The sequence below is a fragment of the Schistocerca gregaria genome, chromosome X, assembly GCF_023897955.1.
Source record: "Schistocerca gregaria isolate iqSchGreg1 chromosome X, iqSchGreg1.2, whole genome shotgun sequence".
Taxonomy (NCBI): Eukaryota; Metazoa; Arthropoda; class Insecta; order Orthoptera; family Acrididae; genus Schistocerca; species Schistocerca gregaria.
This window is the reverse complement of record NC_064931.1, coordinates 775,757,235-775,776,635: the sequence shown is the minus strand read 5'-3', so window position 1 is coordinate 775,776,635 and position 19,401 is coordinate 775,757,235. Positions and strand designations below refer to the sequence as shown.

The 19,401-nt window shown below is 37.7% G+C and overlaps 1 protein-coding gene across 5 annotated transcripts in view; it reads right to left on the bottom strand.

Annotated features, from left to right (window-relative positions):
* LOC126297520 (dihydrolipoyl dehydrogenase, mitochondrial-like) overlaps positions 1-18,953 on the bottom strand; it is a 50,146-nt gene extending 31,193 nt beyond the window's left edge. Inside the window, exons 1-4 of one of the 5 annotated variants that reach the window (XM_049988412.1) lie at positions 18,904-18,953; positions 18,694-18,769; positions 10,154-10,309; positions 6,773-6,911 (exon numbers count right to left, since the gene is read on the bottom strand). In XM_049988412.1, coding sequence (XP_049844369.1) covers positions 6,773-6,911; positions 10,154-10,309; positions 18,694-18,732 — 334 coding nt within the window. In that variant the 5' untranslated portion in view covers positions 18,733-18,769; positions 18,904-18,953. Of the gene's footprint in view, positions 1-6,772; positions 6,912-10,153; positions 10,310-18,693; positions 18,770-18,872 lie in introns of all 5 variants that reach the window. The other 4 variants (XM_049988409.1, XM_049988410.1, XM_049988413.1 and 1 more) reach the window with 4 other exon arrangements.
* Between the last annotated feature and the right edge of the window lie 448 nt (positions 18,954-19,401).

Below are 19,401 nucleotides of genomic sequence, written 5' to 3'. Positions count from 1 at the left end.
TTCCAGCACATATGAGGAACCGCGTATGAAGTACAAAAATGCTTATACTATAAATTTACACTGAAGAACCAAAGAAACTGGTACACCTGCCTAATATTGTGTAGGACCGCCACGAGCACGCAGAAGTGCCACAATACGATGTGGCATGGACTTCATTAATGTCTGAAATAGTGCTGGAGGGAATTGACACCATGAATCTTGCAGAGCTGTCCATAAATCTGTAAGAGTGCAAGGCATCCCAGATGTGCTCAATAATGTTCACATCTGGGGAGTTTGGTGGCCAGCGGAAGTTTTTAAACTCAGAAGTGTGTGAAGTGTTGCATTGTCCTGCTGGAATTGTCCAAATCTGTCGGAATGCACAATGGACATGAATAGATGCAGGTGATTAGACAGGATGGTTCAAATGGCTCTAAGCACTATGAGACTTAACATCTGAGGTCATCAGTCCCCTAGACTTAGAAATACTTAAACCTAACTAACATAAGGACATCACACACATCCATGCCCGAGGCAGGATTTGAACGTGTGACCACAGCAGCAGCACAGTTCCAGACTGAAAAGCCTAGAACTACTCGTCCACAGCGGCCGGCTCAGACAGGATGCTTACGTGTCATCTGTCAGAGTCGTATCTACACGTACCAGGGGACCCATATCACTCCAACTGCACATGCCTCACACCATTACAGAGCCTCCACCAGCTAGAACAGTCCCCTGCTCACATGAGATTGCCTCCATACCTGTACACGTCCATCTGCTCCACACAATTTGAAACGAGACTAGTCTGCTCTGGCAGCATGTTTCCAGTCATCAACAATCCAATGTCGGTGTTGACGGGACTAGGTGAGGCGTAAAGCTTTGTGTCGTACAGTTACTGAGGGTACACGAGTCAGCCTTCGGCTACAAATGCCCTTGTCAATGATGTTGAATGGTTCACACACTGACACTTGCTGATGGCCCAGCATTGAAATCTGTGGCAAACTTGCAGAAGCGTTGCACTTCTGTCACGTTGAATGATCCTCTTCAGTTGTCATTGGTCCCGTTCTTTCAGGATCTTTTTTGGCTGCAGTGACGTCGGAGATTTGATGTTTTACTGAATTCCTGATAGCCATGATACTCTCATGAAATGGTCATATGGGAAAATCTTCATTGCATTACTACCTCGGAGGTGGTGAGTCCCATCACTCATGTGCAAACTAGAATGTCACCTTCAAACTCACTTAAATCTTGATGAACTGTCATTGTAGCAGCAATAACCGATCTAGCCAACTGTGCCAGACACTTTTTGTCTTATATAGTTGTTGCCGACTGCAGAACCGTATTCTGCCTGTTTACATATCTCTGTATTTGAATATGCATGCCTTTGGCACTTCAGAGAATATGACTTGCTGAAACAATGATCTGCTGTTTAGAGAATCATACTGCGTTAGGAAACACTGTAACGTCTCAGTAACCTTTCCAGACAGTCAACTTCAGTGTGGTCATAATGTGAGCCTCCTGGAGGGCTTTTCCAGGGAATGAGATGCCAGCAGTATCAGTGCTGATCTCAGTGGATCAAAGAAGGATGCACATTCACATTTCTATTGTTGCACCATTGAGCAGCCACTTATCACATGGTGAATAGGGCACAAAACCAGTGTCAGCTGGAACCATCCTAAACTATTTGCTGGATTCTATGCTATGCATGTGGGGGCCATTCACTTTGCTTCCTCTTACATTTTATAACCATGTAGCTTGCCTCTTATGGTGTAGTGAAAGACAGGAAGGGAAAAACTAAGTTTTGTGTTTAGTAATGAGAACAGATCCTGTATTGGCCTCTGACTTTCATTTAAGTATGTGGAATGGATACAGAGTACAGAAACCATCATACTGCACGTGACAACTTTGGGCATCAACCAACACCTCTCTAATGTATTTACTGACACCAATGGTCACAAGATCTATCACCAACTTACCACCTGTAATGCATTATGGGGTGGCATTTGGTACAGTCTAGTCTGCATTCTCGACAAATTGTGACAGTAGGTGGCAGTAGGGTGAAAAACTACCACCAACCACACACAATTACGAATAGTATGTGAACCAAACTTCATTCAGGGCCTTTGCTTCAGTGTGTGCATTTTTCCACTGTCATATACGTTCCTTTCTCCCTTAGAGACAGATTATTGGAGAATAAAAGTATACCTATACATTGATGATGATGATGATGGGATTACAAAACAATATCATGTCATTCACCTTAAGTGATCATGGGAAGAAATGAAAAGCCTAATCATGAAAACAAGCAAGGTATTTTAATATTTCTCCTGTCACATATGAGGCCAGTGTAGTGTTGCATCATCACATCACTGTTAAGTACCTACAAACAATGACTATCCATGCATTTTTTTCTCTTTTTGCTAAACATGTGGAAGCTTCTGTCAGTGTACCACACATCACAAAAGAACATGTTTTTTTGTCAGACAGATGCTCACTGTAGTAGTCACCGGTACATTTGCATGTTATTTTTTAAGTTGTACCATAATTTATTATATCGTGCAGAAGGAAAAAGGGAAGATTAGGGTTTAACATCTTGTTGAGAACAGAGTTATTAGATGTCAAGCTAAGTTAAGACAGAACCAGAACGGAAAACAGTCATGTCCTAAAGGAACCATTCCAGCATCTCATTAACAGAAAATCAAAGTCCAGATGATCAAATGGGAATTTGAGCCCCCCTCTACTGAAATACAAGTCCAATGCCTTAAACTCTGTACTGCCTCACTTCATGCATGCAGATGGAAACTATTTTTGGGTCACTGTAGTGATATTACAGGCATCCATAGTAATGAAACTACTCTGTCATACAAGATCAATACAGTAAAACCTTACTAATCCCTTCACTATGGGACCTGGAGCATGGTTGGAAAGCAAAAAAGGTTAGATTATCAGAGGAATATTTTTGTTGTCCCATAACATCAGAGTGCAGTACAGCACAGCAGAACTTTAATGTTCAACTGGAAATACTATCCAAAGTATTGTTTCATGTTAAAACAGTAACAAAATTAAAAGAAAAAATTCACATGCTAAAATCTAACATGAAAGTGTAATGTACTGTTACTGTGAGTGAAAGTTTAACATCTCTACATACTTTATTGCAGTACTGCAATTGATTTGCATGTAACTGTTTAAAACATGAAAAGCTCAAATGGAAAAAAGCTCTCATTTTAAGCACGGTGAAAAAAAAAATTGCCATGTCCTTATGCTCAGCAGACAACAGCTTTGATTTTGCTTCAATGCCCTGCCTTATTAATCCACAAAACATTTATTGTGGCAAACGTAGAACTTTGTTCGATGTATTGATTTCTAGCATCTGTATGTGATACTCAAGTCTTAGGTTCATTGTCTTTGGTGTCATCACCCTTTCATTCATTCTCATTGGTTGTTTGAGTTATAGCGCCAATGAGTTGGTTGTCTGTTAATTCTGCTTTTGTTGTGCAGTCAGCGCCAGCTGTAATGTTCCATTCACTCGATGTCCACTTGCGAAGACAGCATCGCAAGTTTACATTTAACTGGTGCCATAATTTAGTTTTACATACTTTAACATGTATGAAGAACACTGTCACTAATTTATACAAGAATGTGTACACAATAAGACCTTTTGATCGACTTACAAACAAGTTATTTCATACTAAACGTGATCAAACTATCACAACTAGCAATGGTCAACTGTCTTACTGATCCATATCACAAACAATGAGCCATCTAAAAGCCCTGTCCTGACTGTAGTAGCGGCCTGTGTAGATAAACACACAGGAAATGGAATAGTCTGACTCAGTGGGCAGTTAGACCATTTCAGGTCAGATCAGCAAAGTTCTACTGTATGTGAGGATTTTGTGCCACCACAAGACTATGTAACTTACGAGAGATCTCAACTTGTGTTTCTGTTCTGTCAGCCCTTTATCATTCTAATCTTGTGTAATTTAATTTGTGAAATGAATAACTACATGTTCTGTGGAGATATTCTTATGAAATCACAATTGAGTGTGGCTAAGTATATTATTTTGAGAGGTATGTGTGTGTTTCTTGCATGCACAAGCTTTTCCAGTACGTAGAATGTGGTGGTAAGTATTAAGACAGGTTGGTAATTATTAATATCTGTCTCACTACTTTGCTTCTAAAGGAGACTGACAATAGGATATTTCATTCAGTCCATCTGGATGTAGCCCCTATGATAAGTTATGTATTGCACACGTGACTGAATGTGTTGCAGATGTGTGACATTGCTGCTAGCATGTATTGTACTGCTTTATCCCTTGAACAGTCTATGACAATTTACCGAGCTTCTTCACGGAAGTTATTGATTTTAATTTTAGTATCTCAATTATTAATGTCTGAAAATTTTAATCACTTTTTTTAAGACAGCAGAAGTATTCCTTGTAATAAATCAGTGTTTTTTCCAGTCTGCTTGTCCTAACCAATTCATACAATTACCTTTCCTTTGTATGTACTATTTTGATTCCTTTTGTAATGCAAGGTTTTCTGATGTCTTATTAGTGTTCTCTTGCAGATAGAAACCCATCTATAAATACATGAAATTTGAGATGGACATTGTCACATTATACATGTGTAGTCAGCTTCCTGTAATGCTACATTTAAGTTTCCTGTTGTCTGTTTATTAGTGACTTTGTTTTCCACAATACCACTTTATTGTAATCAGGTAAGTTATTTAGTATGATTAGTTGTGCATCATGGATAGGAAGGTCATTCACTAAGAGAAAAATATTTACACCAGACCTACAAGTATGTTGTCTTTCAGTGTACTTCTATCCTATGTAATTACGGTATGAAAATTAACAACAAAACATGGGTTATAAGTGTTAAGAAACATATCCAAATAATTTATCTGACTCTTTCAGGATACATCCACACATGATCATTTGCTTTCTCTTGTCAACAACAAGGCATAACAATGACTCAAATCTGTCTAAGAATATTTGATAGTTTCCCAGAGAGGAATCTATATACTGTAATATTTACAAATGACTTTTCCAGTAACAGTAATTCACAAGCACAGGCTTCCAACTGTTGACTTCAAGTTGAAACTAGAGCTATAAATGGATTTGAACTTAATGTTATTTTTAACACATGACAACATTTGATTTCTCAGTATTTTGCACAGAAATGAGCTGCTAATTTATAGTCCTGGATGTTTAACATACAGACTCCTGTATGTACAAGGAACTCTCACAGGCATATTACATTAACTTTGTTTCTTAGTCTCTCAAATGCTAATACTTCACAGTAAGCTTAATTAAAAAAGTTTCTTCTGGGTGCACACTACAGTTTTCTGGACTTTTTCCAAACTAGTCTGTCTGAATGAGGAATGTACACAAAAAAGGCTGACCTCTCACACTTGTAATCACAGGAATTCTATCACTGGTGATGTCACCCCCTTATATTCTCAACCAGTTGCTGCTATCGAGAGATGGGGATACAGAAGACATGGCTTAGAACTAACAAGGAGTGGAAGACAAATCATTTCAGCTAATCTTTCTCCCTCCTGTTATGGCGGAGACCATGTCTTCTGTATGCTTCATCTCCCAATAACAGCAACCAGCATGGTAGCAAAGTGAGTCCCACCCTAAGTCAGCAGGAATCCTGTCAGTTGTTTTACAATGAAACTTTCTGGCACATCAAAACTGTGTGCTGTACCGAGACTTGATCTCCACCTTTTTCTGCAAGTTTCATATCAGTGTACACACTGATGCAGAGTGAAAATTTTATTCTGGATCTTTCACAATACTTATGATCTGGTACCCATATCCTAGTTTTTCTTGCAACTGTTTGCTTACATCTCTCACATGGGTGCTCTACCTACGTTTCCTTCTCTGCACTGATCAACCTGACTTCCTTTTTCTACTAAATTAAGTTTTCATCCTCTCTCTCATATTATTACTGACTGTCTGCCGCACTTATTTTCTTCTACAGCTGAATAAGGCTCCTCCCTTTCAACATGTCTGTACTTTACTAATGGTAACAGAGCTATCTGAACTAACCCCTTTTTGCTCCTTCCCATTACATGTTTCAATAGATCCCTTCCTCACTCAACTCCTCTAATTCAGTTTTTGCAGCCTCAATGTCTGCCTAAATGGTACAAATCACCACCTCTTGAATCATGAAGATGAACAAGTTAACTGGTGGTGACATCCAACTGTGATTTAGTCTTTTTTTTTTATCTTGCTTTACTTAAGCCTGTATCTTGGGTTACTTTTGTGTATGCCTCATATTATTATTTAATTAAGTGTATGCATCATAGAGTGATTTAATTAAGTTTTCATTGTTTGTGAAATCTGTATATAAATATAAAGGAAATAATGTATGTTTTCACTACATCCATACAATGGAAATTATCTACAGATGAGTGACTCAATAAATGTATTCAAAAGGAGTTCCACAGGAATCAACTACCATGACACACCATGTTTAGGAAAAGTTTCCACCGGTCAGTGATTAATTCAATAGAATGTGACTGTCTATTAACTGGTTTCATGAAATACTTCGCACCATACATTTTTCAACAGCAACATGCACAAAATATTCTTTAACTTTTTCACTTATGTTAACTGTGTACATTATATTTTAAAACTTTTGTAATTCGAATGAATCCACAATGGTTGTTATGGACAAAACTTGTCTTAGCAAATGACAGATTTTTACATATACACACTTGCTGCTGTTGCTGAAGTTTTTTTTCATTAAATTTACAAACAATGAAATAAAAAAAATAAAAAATTACCTTCTACTCCTCTCTTCGCTAAGTCGCCTGAATGAGCCATATGATAGTAGTGTGAATTGTTTAACAAGGCTTTGGAAGGAATACAACCAACATTCAGGCATGTTCCTCCTAATGTATCATTCTTCTCTACACATACGGTCTGAAACAAAGGAATAAATGAAACTTCCAACGTGTATGAAAGACATAGCTGTAGGTATGTAATATGAAAGATCTACAGTGAGAAACAAAAGCTTTCAAAACCATAAGTTTCCTTTGTCTATAGATGGTGAACGGTGACATGACAAGATTTTACAGACCTTTCTAAGGAGTATACATAAAAAAAGCCACGAGAGAGAGAGAGAGAGAGAGAGAGAGAGAGAGAGAGAGAGAGAGAGAGAGAGAGAGAGAGATTTACAATGAAGTACAACATAAATGAATATAAAGCCTGACAAATTAGGGTAAATGTAATGAAGGACAGTTGATGAATAATTCACAATAACTAACTGCATATTGTACTCTTTATTTCAGCCTGTTTCACCATATACATGGTCTGTATCTTTCTTCTCACTAGAAGCACTTCACGTCTTTGCAATTGATGATCTCTACAGTACAATTAGTTAGTACCCACGATTTTCTCTTATGTTTCTGCTAAATTCATGGGTTTTGCCACATACATAGGTTTTTCATATTCCCTTTCTATTAATTCTTTCTTTTCGTTTTTCACCAACACTTTTATTCTTTCTTACCTGCTCTCTCTCTCTCTCTCTCTCTCTCTCTCTCTCTCTCTCTCTCTCTCTCTCTCTCTCTCTCACCAGTAAGTTTTCCACTTTTTATTTTTTTCCTAATGTGCCATTTTATTTGGGCTATCCTACATTTTTCTTTTTCTTTTGACACTTCTGCATTTAGGTACCTTTCATAACATTTATGCCACAAATGTCTTCTTCTTTTTACTAATTTCTCTGCCATAGCAAAGGTTCAATTTCCGGATTTTTAATCTCTGCTTCGGCAAGCACTGGTTCCAAAACCTTAAACTCTTAGACCGCCAGCACAGACGCAACAGTTTCATCCTTAAAAGTAATTTCCATGTAAGGTGAGACCATAAAAAAAAAAGTTGCGAAGAAGTTTTGAAGAGAAGAGCACAAGACTTAATGCAAAATGGCTCTAATCATTAGTGCTGAATAGTGGTCCTGTTGTCTACAAAGCAGCTTATGCATAAGACATTGAACAAGTCAAGTTATAAATATATGATGTTCAATACTCCAAGGAGCATAGGGGTCGATGCAGGAAATCCGCATCGCTGTACTAAGCAAGGTCCTAGTGGAGGTGGTTTGCCATTGCCTTCCTCCGACCGTAATGAGGATGAACGATGATGAAGACGACACAACAACACCCAGTCATCTGAAGGCAGGGAAAATCCCTGACCCTGCCAGGAATCGAACCCAGGACCCCGTGTGCAAGAAGCGAGAATGCTACCACAAGACCACTAGCTGCAGACATAAGTATTTATATAACGCACACTTCATAAATTTAAGTAGTCTTCAATGAATAAAAGCAGTGATGCTGTAAATATGACTTTAGAGATTTTCCAAAGGTATTGACCTCAACAATAGCTTTTTTGTTTTCAAGGAGTTTGTTATAAAGCTTAACTCCCATGTGAAAAGTACCGTTTTAGCACAGACCTGTGGTGATTTGGGTCATATGTAAGTTTTTATTTTGTCTGGTAAAGTGATCATGTATACCACAGTTATTTTGCAGTCTGTAGTGCTTACCTATTACATTTATTTTAAAGAATAAAAGGGTTTCCATAATGTATACACATGGTAATGGAGGAATACCTGATTTCTTAAACAGAGGTTTACAAGAGTCTCTAGGCTTGCACCCAAGCAAGAGTCTAATGGCACTTTTTTTGTTTGAAAGTGCTGTTAGCTGTTTTAGAGTTTCCCCAGCAGGATACCCCATATCTAAGACAAGAATGAAAGCAGGCATGATATTCATTCATTGCTGTTTTCTCACTACAGCTGATTTTAGTGAGCAAAGGGGGTAACATGTTTTGTTCAGTTCTGTATTGAGATATTCAATATGCTTATTTCATTTGATGTTGCTCAGCAACCAAAGCCCTAAGAATTTGGTTTCAGTACTGTTACCAACTTGTTCTACATTGATAGAGACCTGTAGTAGTTCCATCTGCTTTTATTTCTTCATTTGTTGTCCTTGGTGTCGATGTACCGCATTGCTACACTGGCTGAAAAATGGGTTGCGAATTCAAACACCGACTACTGTAAATAATGTAGCCAACTGGTGCACAGTTGCGTTTCACAGTACTTTTATTTCACTTTTCGCAACCCCCTAATAATATAGAGGTATATGTGGCCAGTGCACTATTGTTCTAAGTTCCAATAAGCCTCATTAATAGTTAGCAGGCGAACCATCCACAAACTGCTACAATAGTTTACTGTTGAATGTCTATGAGCAGTAAAAGCCTAACCTCAAGTTTCACAGTTCTTTAAGAATAATCAGGTACACATGGAGAAGACACTGTCACTGTTTTTACACACGGCCTAATTGTTTAACACTTATTCCACAGTTAATTTGAAGCATTATTATTGTTCTAACCAGCACAGGTTACTCGTCTGAAACTCGGCCATGGACTGACTGTCCCGTGACCAAAAATCGGGTCCTTATATATCCTCACAATAATAGGTTCTGAAACTACACATTATTCTAAGTTTAACTACAGGAATTACAACTAAAACTTAACTCATTAAATTAAATGAATACATCAAAAAATTTGTTCCTTTTAACCGTTTCTACAAGAGTTAGGCCGAATTATTTGTTTAAATCATGAAATTAACAACTATCATTAGGCAAACAATATTTTTGACAAAATTTAATTACTTTGGCATTAATTAAGGGCTGGCTTTGCTAACAAGTTTTCAAGTAGAGCCAAATATATACTTTAATATTACTAGCATTTCGCCTTCCAAATGTTTAGAACTATTACAAAATTTATATTTATTTATATGTCAACAACAGAAATAATTACTGATTTAACCCTATATCAAAATATACGAACTACGAATAGTCAAAATAAATTAGAAAAGCAATTACATACATAAAAATAAGCACAGAATTTGATCTGGTGTTATATTCTTTAAAATATATAAAAAAAATTAGAACTACGAATGTCTATGTTCATTAAGACAGTCCAAATTTATGGGGAGCCATTTGAGAATATTGGTTCAGAGGGAAAAACATATGTGACATACTGGTCCCACTTGTAAGAAGAATGAATTATCATGCACCACTAATTTGAATTATGGAAGCTACTTTCCTCTGAAACCATAAAATTCAATGTCACATGATCACAAAAGAGTAAACTTAATATTTTACACTAAATTTTACCTTCATGCCCAGCTGAGCTGATTTTATGGCTGCCACATAGCCACCCGGCCCTGACCCAATAACTGCAACATCTGCTTCATGGGATGCTGCATATTGTCGCTGTTGTATGCAAGTTAACAGGGGGCTGATGTTTGGAGCACGTTGTACATTTGAAGGCTGAAAAAATACATTGTCAAAATTTACACTGCAGATCTTCAGTAACACAAGAATATAAATACATAAATTATATTATAACTGGTGATTTAGAAATATCAATCAATACAAAAGTATTAAAAAATGGGGTTACTAAGCAATGTGATACCTCACTGATGACACCACTAACACTGTAGCGATTCAAGCCTGAAGGAATCATCAATGGATGACATAACTGACAACATGAGAACATTAGCAATAACACAACCTGACAAATTACAGCAAACTTACTGGAATAACGTGTTATGGAAAGGAATGTTCTTATTAATGCCTTCAAACATGTCAAAATTTGAAATCAGATCACTATGGGTAGACTTAACAGCAAGCTTGGAGTGTGAAGTATGTAATTATGTAAAGAAAAAGACTTTAATGGGATTACCAAAAGTTGTGATTCCACCCATCTACTTTGACCCATGGCATCATCTATATGGCAGACAGCCATATTTGATGCACATACAATATGGCGAACATGATGCCACTCATTACACCCGCAAACCAACTTAAACAACAGGCAAAATATTAAACTCCACCAATAAAATGAAACTAACGGGACAACCATGCGAAGTAGGAGATAAGGGTGGGGAGAAACTAAATACATGACAATAACACCACCAACAGTGATAACCCGAAACTCCAGCACATGAAACTCAACATTCAAAGAACACTGGGAAACATTGGTATCATAAATTTTGCTTGACCTCTATGGTTCAAATAAACACTGTGGCGTGCTCATGTTATAGTTACCATTGATGCAACAACAATTGCTGCATTAAGGAGTGGAACCTCAATACCAGGAACCCACACACAACTCCAAAACCAGATACAAGTTTCATTTGACCTATATGGCAGCTACCTGATGCCTGCAGGGAAAAAAATAACAATGCATGCAAATTGTCACATCTCTTATCCAAACCTTCACTCACCCTATCTATCTAAAATGAAGCCCACAGGACAATACAGCAAAACTCACACATCTAATACAAAAACATAGCCCAACCAATAATGGTAAACTAATATCAATGATATCTACCAACTACAGACAAGCAATTATCAAACACAAATATGAAACCTCAAAATTAATGAGATCTTCCATCACTACCAATTTCGACAAAAAACAAAAAATTGTGTGCAAAGAGCCCAAATAATTTTAGGAACTTTATCATAGACACAATATCTTTACCCATTGCAAAAAGCAGTTCCCAGATATAGAGGAATGTTCAATACAAGTCAGCAACACACAAAATGCGACAAATGTAGTAAACAATATCTCACAATTAAGTGCCTGAAAGACGGTTCATTGAACCCTCTTCAAGTTATTTCTCTACCATTCCATTCTCGAACAGTGCGTGGGAAAAACGAATGCTTAAATCGTTCTGTGCAAGCTTCGATTTCTTCTTCACTATGTAGGTGGCTGCCAAGAAAATATTTTGACACTATGAGGAAAAAACTGGTGACTGAAATTTCATGAAAACAAGCTGCCGCACCGAAAAATGCCTTTGTTTCAATGATTGCCACCCCAACTCATGTTTGATACCTGTGGCGCTCTCTCCCCCATTTTCTGAACTTTTTGAACATCCTCCGTCGATCCTATGTGATGCAGATCCCATGCAGCACAGCAATACTCCAGAAGAGGATGTACAAGCATAGTGTAGACAGTCTCTCTAGTAGACCTGTTGCATTTTCTCAATGTTCTGCCAGTAAATTGTAGTCTCTGGTTTACTTCACCCACGACATTATCCATGTGATTGTTCCAATTTAAGTTATTCATAACCATAATACCTAAGTATTCAGTTGAATTTACAGCCTTTAGATTTGTGTGATTTATCATGTAGCTGAAATTTAACGGCTTCCTTTTAATTCTCACGAGGGTGACTTCACACTTTTCTTTATTTAGAGTCAATTGCCACTTTCCGCATCATACAGGTATCTTGTCAAAATCATTTTGTAATTTGTTTTGATCATCTGATGATTTTATAGGACAGTAAATGACAGCATCTTCAGCAAACAATCTAAGAGGGCTACTCATATTGTCTCTTAATCATTTATATAGGTCATGAACAGCAGAGCACCTATGACCTTTCCTTTGGAAACGGCAGATATTACTTCCGTATTACTTTATTATTTTCTGTCAATTACTATAAACTGTGTGACCTTTCTGATAGGAAATCATAAAACCAGTTGACAACTGAGATGACAATCCATATGTATGCAATTTGACTAGAAATCACTTGAGGTACGATGTCAAAAGCCTTCTCGAAGTCTAAAAATTTGGAATAAATTTGACACCCCCTGTCAACACTCATTACTTTATGAGAATAAAGAGCTACTTATGTTTCACAAGAACTATATTTTCTGAATCCTTGTTAGCGGTTTGTCAATAAACAGTTTTCTTTGAGATAACCGAATGTTATACACAGTTTATATTCCAAAATCTTACTGCAAATCGACGTATGGGTCTGTAATTTAGCGGATTATTCCCATTTCCCTTCTTGAGTACTTGTGTTGACTTGTGCAACTTTCCAGTCTTTGGGTACAAATCTTTAAATGAGCGATCGGCTGTATATGATTGCTAAATATGAAGTTATTGTACTGGCACACTCAGAGGAATGTGACTGGTATACAATCAGGACAGGAGGTCTTTTCTTTCTTAAGTGATTTAAGCAGCTTTGCTACATCAAGGATATCTATTTCTAAGTTGCTCAAGTCGGCAGTTGTTGGTTCAAATACTGGAACATTTACTCAGTCTTTTTTTGGTGAAAGACTGTATTTAGTAACTCTGCTTCGTGGCACTATCATCAATAACATCACCATTGTTATCAGGCATTGAAAGTACTGATTGTGTGCTTCTGCTGGTGTACTCTACATACGACCCAAATCTCTTTGGATTTTCATGCCAGAGTTTGAGACAGAGTTTCATTGTGGAAAGTATAAGAAGAATCTCACACTTAAGTTTTCACTACACTTTGAGTTTCTGTAAAATGTTATCAATCTTGGGTTTTTTTCAATCTCACAATTGGCATGCTTTTTTCGTTGCTTTTACAGCAGTTTTCTGAACTGTTTAGTGCACCTTTGGGGATTAGTACCATCTCTCATTCGTTTACTTGGTATACACTGATCATCAAGAACATTATGACCAATGACCTACTATCGATATAAACCTATCCAGGCGATAACAGAGTCACCTGGTAAGGAATGACTGCTTGCCAGATACATGCATGGTGCATGCAGTGTCAGTAAGCATGCTGTCTCTGAGTAGAATGGGGAAGGCATGTGAGCAGAGTTTGACCAAAGGCACACTGAGATGGCCTGGATACTCAGCATGAGCATTTCGAAAACAGCACGACTTGTTGGGTGTTCGAGAAGTGCCGTGATGTCTTCAACATGTTGCAAAACCAAGGTGAAACCATGTCCAGGTGTTGTGGGATTGCATGGCCAGTCATTACAGATGTATGACATCATCGGCTGGGGAGACTAGTAATACAAGTGGTGAACTGTGGCGGAACTAACATCAGACTAATTCTGGGCAGAGTACAAGTGTGTGTGAATGCTCAGTGCACCGAACACACCCAACGATAAGCCTCTGCAGCCAATGACCCATGTATGTGCCAATGTTAACACCACATGGGCAACTATGACAGAATCGGGAATGTGACTATCAATGTTGGCACAGTAGCAGAGCATTGGGTTGTCTGATGAAACCCAATACATCCTTCATCATGCTGATGGGAGGGTGCAATTCTGTCTTCTTACAGGGGAACAGCCTCATGTTAACTGCACTGCAGGATGAAGACAGGCTGGTGGCAGTTCCAATATGCTTTGGGGAACATTCACACTGGCATCCTTGGGTCCAGGAACTTGTGCAAGACAACATGACAGCCAAGGAGTATCGTACATTGGTTGCAGACCACATACACCCCTTCACGGCTATCACATTTTCCGAAAGCAGTGGCATTTTTCAACAAGATAATGCGCCGTGTCATAAGGTCATGGATGTGATGGAGTGGTTCGAGGGGCACAGTGGCCCCCAAAACAGCCAGATCTGAACCTGATCAAACATAACTCAGATATAATTGAACGTGGCATCAGAGCTCGTCATCTCCTCCATGGAATTTATGGGCATTAGGTGATTGTGTGTGCAGATGTGGTGCCTACTCCCCCCCAATGACCACCAAAGCCTCATTGCTTCAATGCCATGCCGCTGTTATCTGCGCCAAAGATTAAGTAGGTATTCGTCTCTCAACAGCTGTCGATACTACTACTTTGAATTTAAACCACATCTGGTCTATCCTTACACATTCAGATTGGAAGGAGTGGAGGCTGTTTTTTAGGGAGACACCAAGCGGATTTTTATCTGTTTTTAACAGATGTATTTTGTGTTTTTTTTTTTTGACGGGGTTTGAACGTTATGGTATTCAGTCACATTACAACCATCTTGCGTACACCAATCCCTGTATTCATCATGATGCTCCCTATAGAGTCAAGATTATTTGTTGCTTAGAGGTCACGCATGTTTTCACAAACATTTACTCTTTGAGCAGTCTGAACGAATGTTGAAAATAATTTTCTGAGTGCATTTAGAACCATTCTAGATGACATTTTATGTCCACATCAGACCTTAAATAAGTATTTTCACCAACATATCAAGGGAAGATTGAGGACACCACCAACAACTATAATAGTATGATTAGGGTGCCTATCAGAAATGAGATTCAAGTTTTCCTTGCACTGTTCAACTATCATGTAACTCGAAAGGGGGGGGGGGGGGTAGTAAGTAAAATTAATAAATTATTAATTTATTCCGGTTGTCAAGTAATATCGTTTGCTCATTGTAATTCATACATGGCTCCTGGCAACTAGGGTCATGATATTGCCTATTTTTTCACACATGCTAAGGTACAGACCAGTCTGTCACCGTAACTAGTTTTTGTACTATCACATTCTGTCGCTTTGCCAGCTCACAAATTGTTACAGCTTCCAACCTATCCTATACCTCAGGCTAACCTACAGATCAGTGTGTCGCCACAGCCAGTTTTATTTTATTATTGCTTTCAAATGTGTTAGCTTCGCCAGCCAACAACATAACTGTGAATATGTGCACCAAAAGGTGACATGACAGCAGCTGTTCACATTGCATCACTGACCAAAGCCAACAAACCTTATCTAACATGGTTCTTGATCTGCAATGACCTGCTCTTAAATTTCTGTGTCCTATCCATTACTGGCAAAAGAAGAGAAGCACTGAAATTCCTGAACATAAGAAACAGCACTAATAATGTCAAACATACGTACAAATCCATCACCTGCTATAGGCAAAACAAAGTAACTAACCAGCACAGCAACACTCTTATAATGACTTCCTCACACACACTACCACAAATCAGAGGGGCTGAATTGCACATTCATTGACTTAAGCCACCACCCACAAGAACTGAACAATATATTGTAAATGGAACACATCAACACAATATACAACTGAAACATATGAATATAAACATTGAAGACATCTATGCAACACGTATCATCAGACTTCAATAAATATATCATTGGCCAATCTAGTTTGCTAGAACCACAAATCGCACATTTTACCCAGCATTTACTTCATATAATTTTACAGTAATGTAAGAGGCTCACATCTTTATGAGAAATGTATAACAACTCTGCCAGAGTGTGTTTTAAAGCACTGCCCCAGCATCTGTCCAAACACAATAACAAATGTTTTTTTTTCCTTATACACAAAATAAGAAACTGCTTATGCTACGGCAAATGGTACCTCTTAACACTCTTCTATTCATATCTGTGTCCTCTTCACTTTAGCACTTGTGTACCACACTTACATAATGAATGAGAGCTTTAAGGAAAGTGGAATGAGTTAAATTACACATTAACTAGCAGTAGCAGCCACCATATGCAGCAACTGTTTAGTATACGAACAAAAAATTATGACTAGTGTTACTTTACATTGATATAAAAAAGAGAAGCAGGACTATGAAAAAAAGCCCTGCTCTTCCTCTTACAGCACACAGCTGTAGCTTTTATCTAATGCTCCATACTTAGCATTTATGAGTATTTCCAACATGAAATTGGGGTAGGACCAGTATTATTGTAATTCTCTTACAGTCTCCTTTTATTAAACTAGTGACTAGTTTTGAAATAACAATGCCTCCAGTTCACACCCAAGTAATTCACATGACACACAGTCACAGGGCAGCCGGACCAGCTTCGCAATGCAGACATTCATTAAGTGCAGTAAACTAGCATATACGTATTTTTTTCCCAACTCCATATACTACTACAGTTGTCTATATACTGAAGAAGTAAAGAAATCAGTCACAGACTTTAGCAACAGAATACAGAACATATTTATAAACTCTAGACAGCAACACAGGTTACACAGAAGTTATTTTTACTTCTAGTATTGTGGGTGCAAATTTCAATGTTAATCCTGAAGTTCTTGACATGTTTGTAAGTATATCAGGGACCCTTACATGGATTCTGCAATGTGCCACTCGCCTTTTTCCATTACCATTGCTGTTAATTTTAGAATTAACCCCCCCCCCCTCCCTGAACAAATTAACTCTAATACTTTTCATAATATACGTAAGACCTCAAGTGTGGAAATGTTACTGTGATGGTTTGAAGAAACCCCGGGAGCTGTCTTTCACAATGATGAGACCAAATTATAAACAGGACCATAGGGGGGAGGGGGAACACTCGACATCTCTCGTTGTATTAATATACAATGACAAAAAGTTTAACAATTCCACTGATACAGACATGTTATTCCACTTCTGCATTTATTTCTCCATAATAAAACAAGAGCCGCATAACAACAATGATCCTCTCACTTGCCTTCTGAGATAACACAGTATTTTCACATTTAGCATTAAATTCATTTCACTTTAAAAAAAAAAAAACTTGAAGCTATCCTCAAACACTGACCAGCAATAACCGCTGATTTGACTGCAGCTACCAATGCAAATAATACATGGCTAAACATTTCCTTCTTTATCTAATTTGATCACTTAATGTCAGTCCAGCACTAATTCTACTCTGACATATGTAAAACATGATCAAATCAGTCTGGTTACAATTTCTGCAATACACAGTCCATTTATATACACGTAATTTAACCAGGTTTTTTGTTGTTTCATTAACCAACCACTGCAAGTACTATTTTCCTTGGCATTATAATGAGCAATGCCAAAGGCTACAAAATTTATCATTGCTCTTAAGAAATTCAGAAATCAGTATGCAGCTCTAATAGTGGACTGTGCTAATGGGAGGTTATGATCATCAATAAAATGACAGCTAATGTGTGTTGCTCATGGCTAACAAACTTCATGTCAAGCATTTCTATCCTTTCAAACGGAACATGGCATAAACATACCATGTTCACCAAAAGCATGTGTGCACCCTGCACACGGTGAAAGGTTGAGGACGTAACATCGGACATTTGAATATAAATTCAATTCAAAAGAGCCAAACCTTGAACAACATTAAAAAAACTGAAGCTTATTATGTACATAGTTTCTCTTCAATAGCAGACACCATCTGCAAAAATGATTAATTACAAGAGACACAAAAAAGGCTAGAGTTATGAAACGCGGCAGTACCATTACAGAACATCACAACAAGGGCCGATGTAGCCTCACAATGCCTCTTTAAACTGACAACCAGCCACAATTTATTACTATGCAATAATGACACTTTTGCAGATTTTGCAACAGGAACATACAAATAACATTAGAACTGCAATGAGCTTGATAGTAATCTTTCTCGAGTGCATTTGTGATAATTATTATACGGAAAATATCTGTTTAACAACAGTAACGTCTTCTACAGGATTAAAAATGTACGAATTGACAAACAGTAAAGTCACGCAAGCACTACCCTACTAATTAGCCACTAGTCGCTATTAAATGTAGGGTCACCATGTTAAGAAAATAGTATCTTTTACAGGAGGTTCAATTGTATGGAAAACATCGGTCACTATATTTTTCCAAGAATACTGTCGGATATTACTGGGTTCTTCAAACTGAAGTAATCTGTTATGCTACTTCAGAGGAGGCTACTTAGGTTCTGTGGCATCCCATAGGTTGGCTGAACGGTTAATACCTAAAACGTCTCTTATCCATTCAGCTGAACACATGTAAGTTTGTTCTGTATATATCTCAAATGCATACACTCTACGAAATTGCTGCGGTAGGAGCTGTATAGTGAACATTTAAGATTTTCTGCTAAGGTGGGACTGTGTCGTTAAATCGATTTCACTCGGTATTTAGGAACATATTGAATATTTCTCCGCAGTTCTGAGATATTGTCAGTAACGTGAAATAACACTCACAAACCTTTAACGAAGTCAATCTATACAGGGCACCTAAACTCATTATTTCTGCTGTCTCCTTCAAAGGTGTTATCAGGGCCCTGAAAACGGAAACGAAACCCTTTATTAAATTTTTATTCTTGCCAGTTACACATCCGAAAGCAAGAAATTTTAAAATCCTTCAACAAAACTAAAACTATATACATATTAAGTACCACCTCTCTAACCTTCTCACCTTGTTCCAACCAGTCAGAGATTTCATAACCAAGCAAGACGCATATCGATGGTCTCATTTTCATTTCACGGATCGACGAATTTCCTTAGTTTCGAGATGTTGACATTATTTATAAAACGCACATATTTATAACCACAGATAACATTAGCTAATTTTTGATACTCCCGTAGATTATTTACAAGAATGTCATTAGTCGCGATTTTTTTTGAATAGGAGAATGTCTTTAATCGCATATCTTGCTGATGCTGTTACCCATTTCTATGTATCTGGACTGATTTATTTAATAACATAGAACTGTAAGTTTCACTGCTGAACTCCATCACGGTTTGTTGTGCTGTTCTTGTTTTAATACTGTTATTTGTCCAAAGTGTTTTGAAGCTTTTCATGTTGTATATTAATGACCTTGCAGACATTATTACTAATAACATTAACCTATCTGCTGAGTCATACAAAAAGATCTACACTTAGATGTAGAGCCTGTGATAATTCACGTCGTCG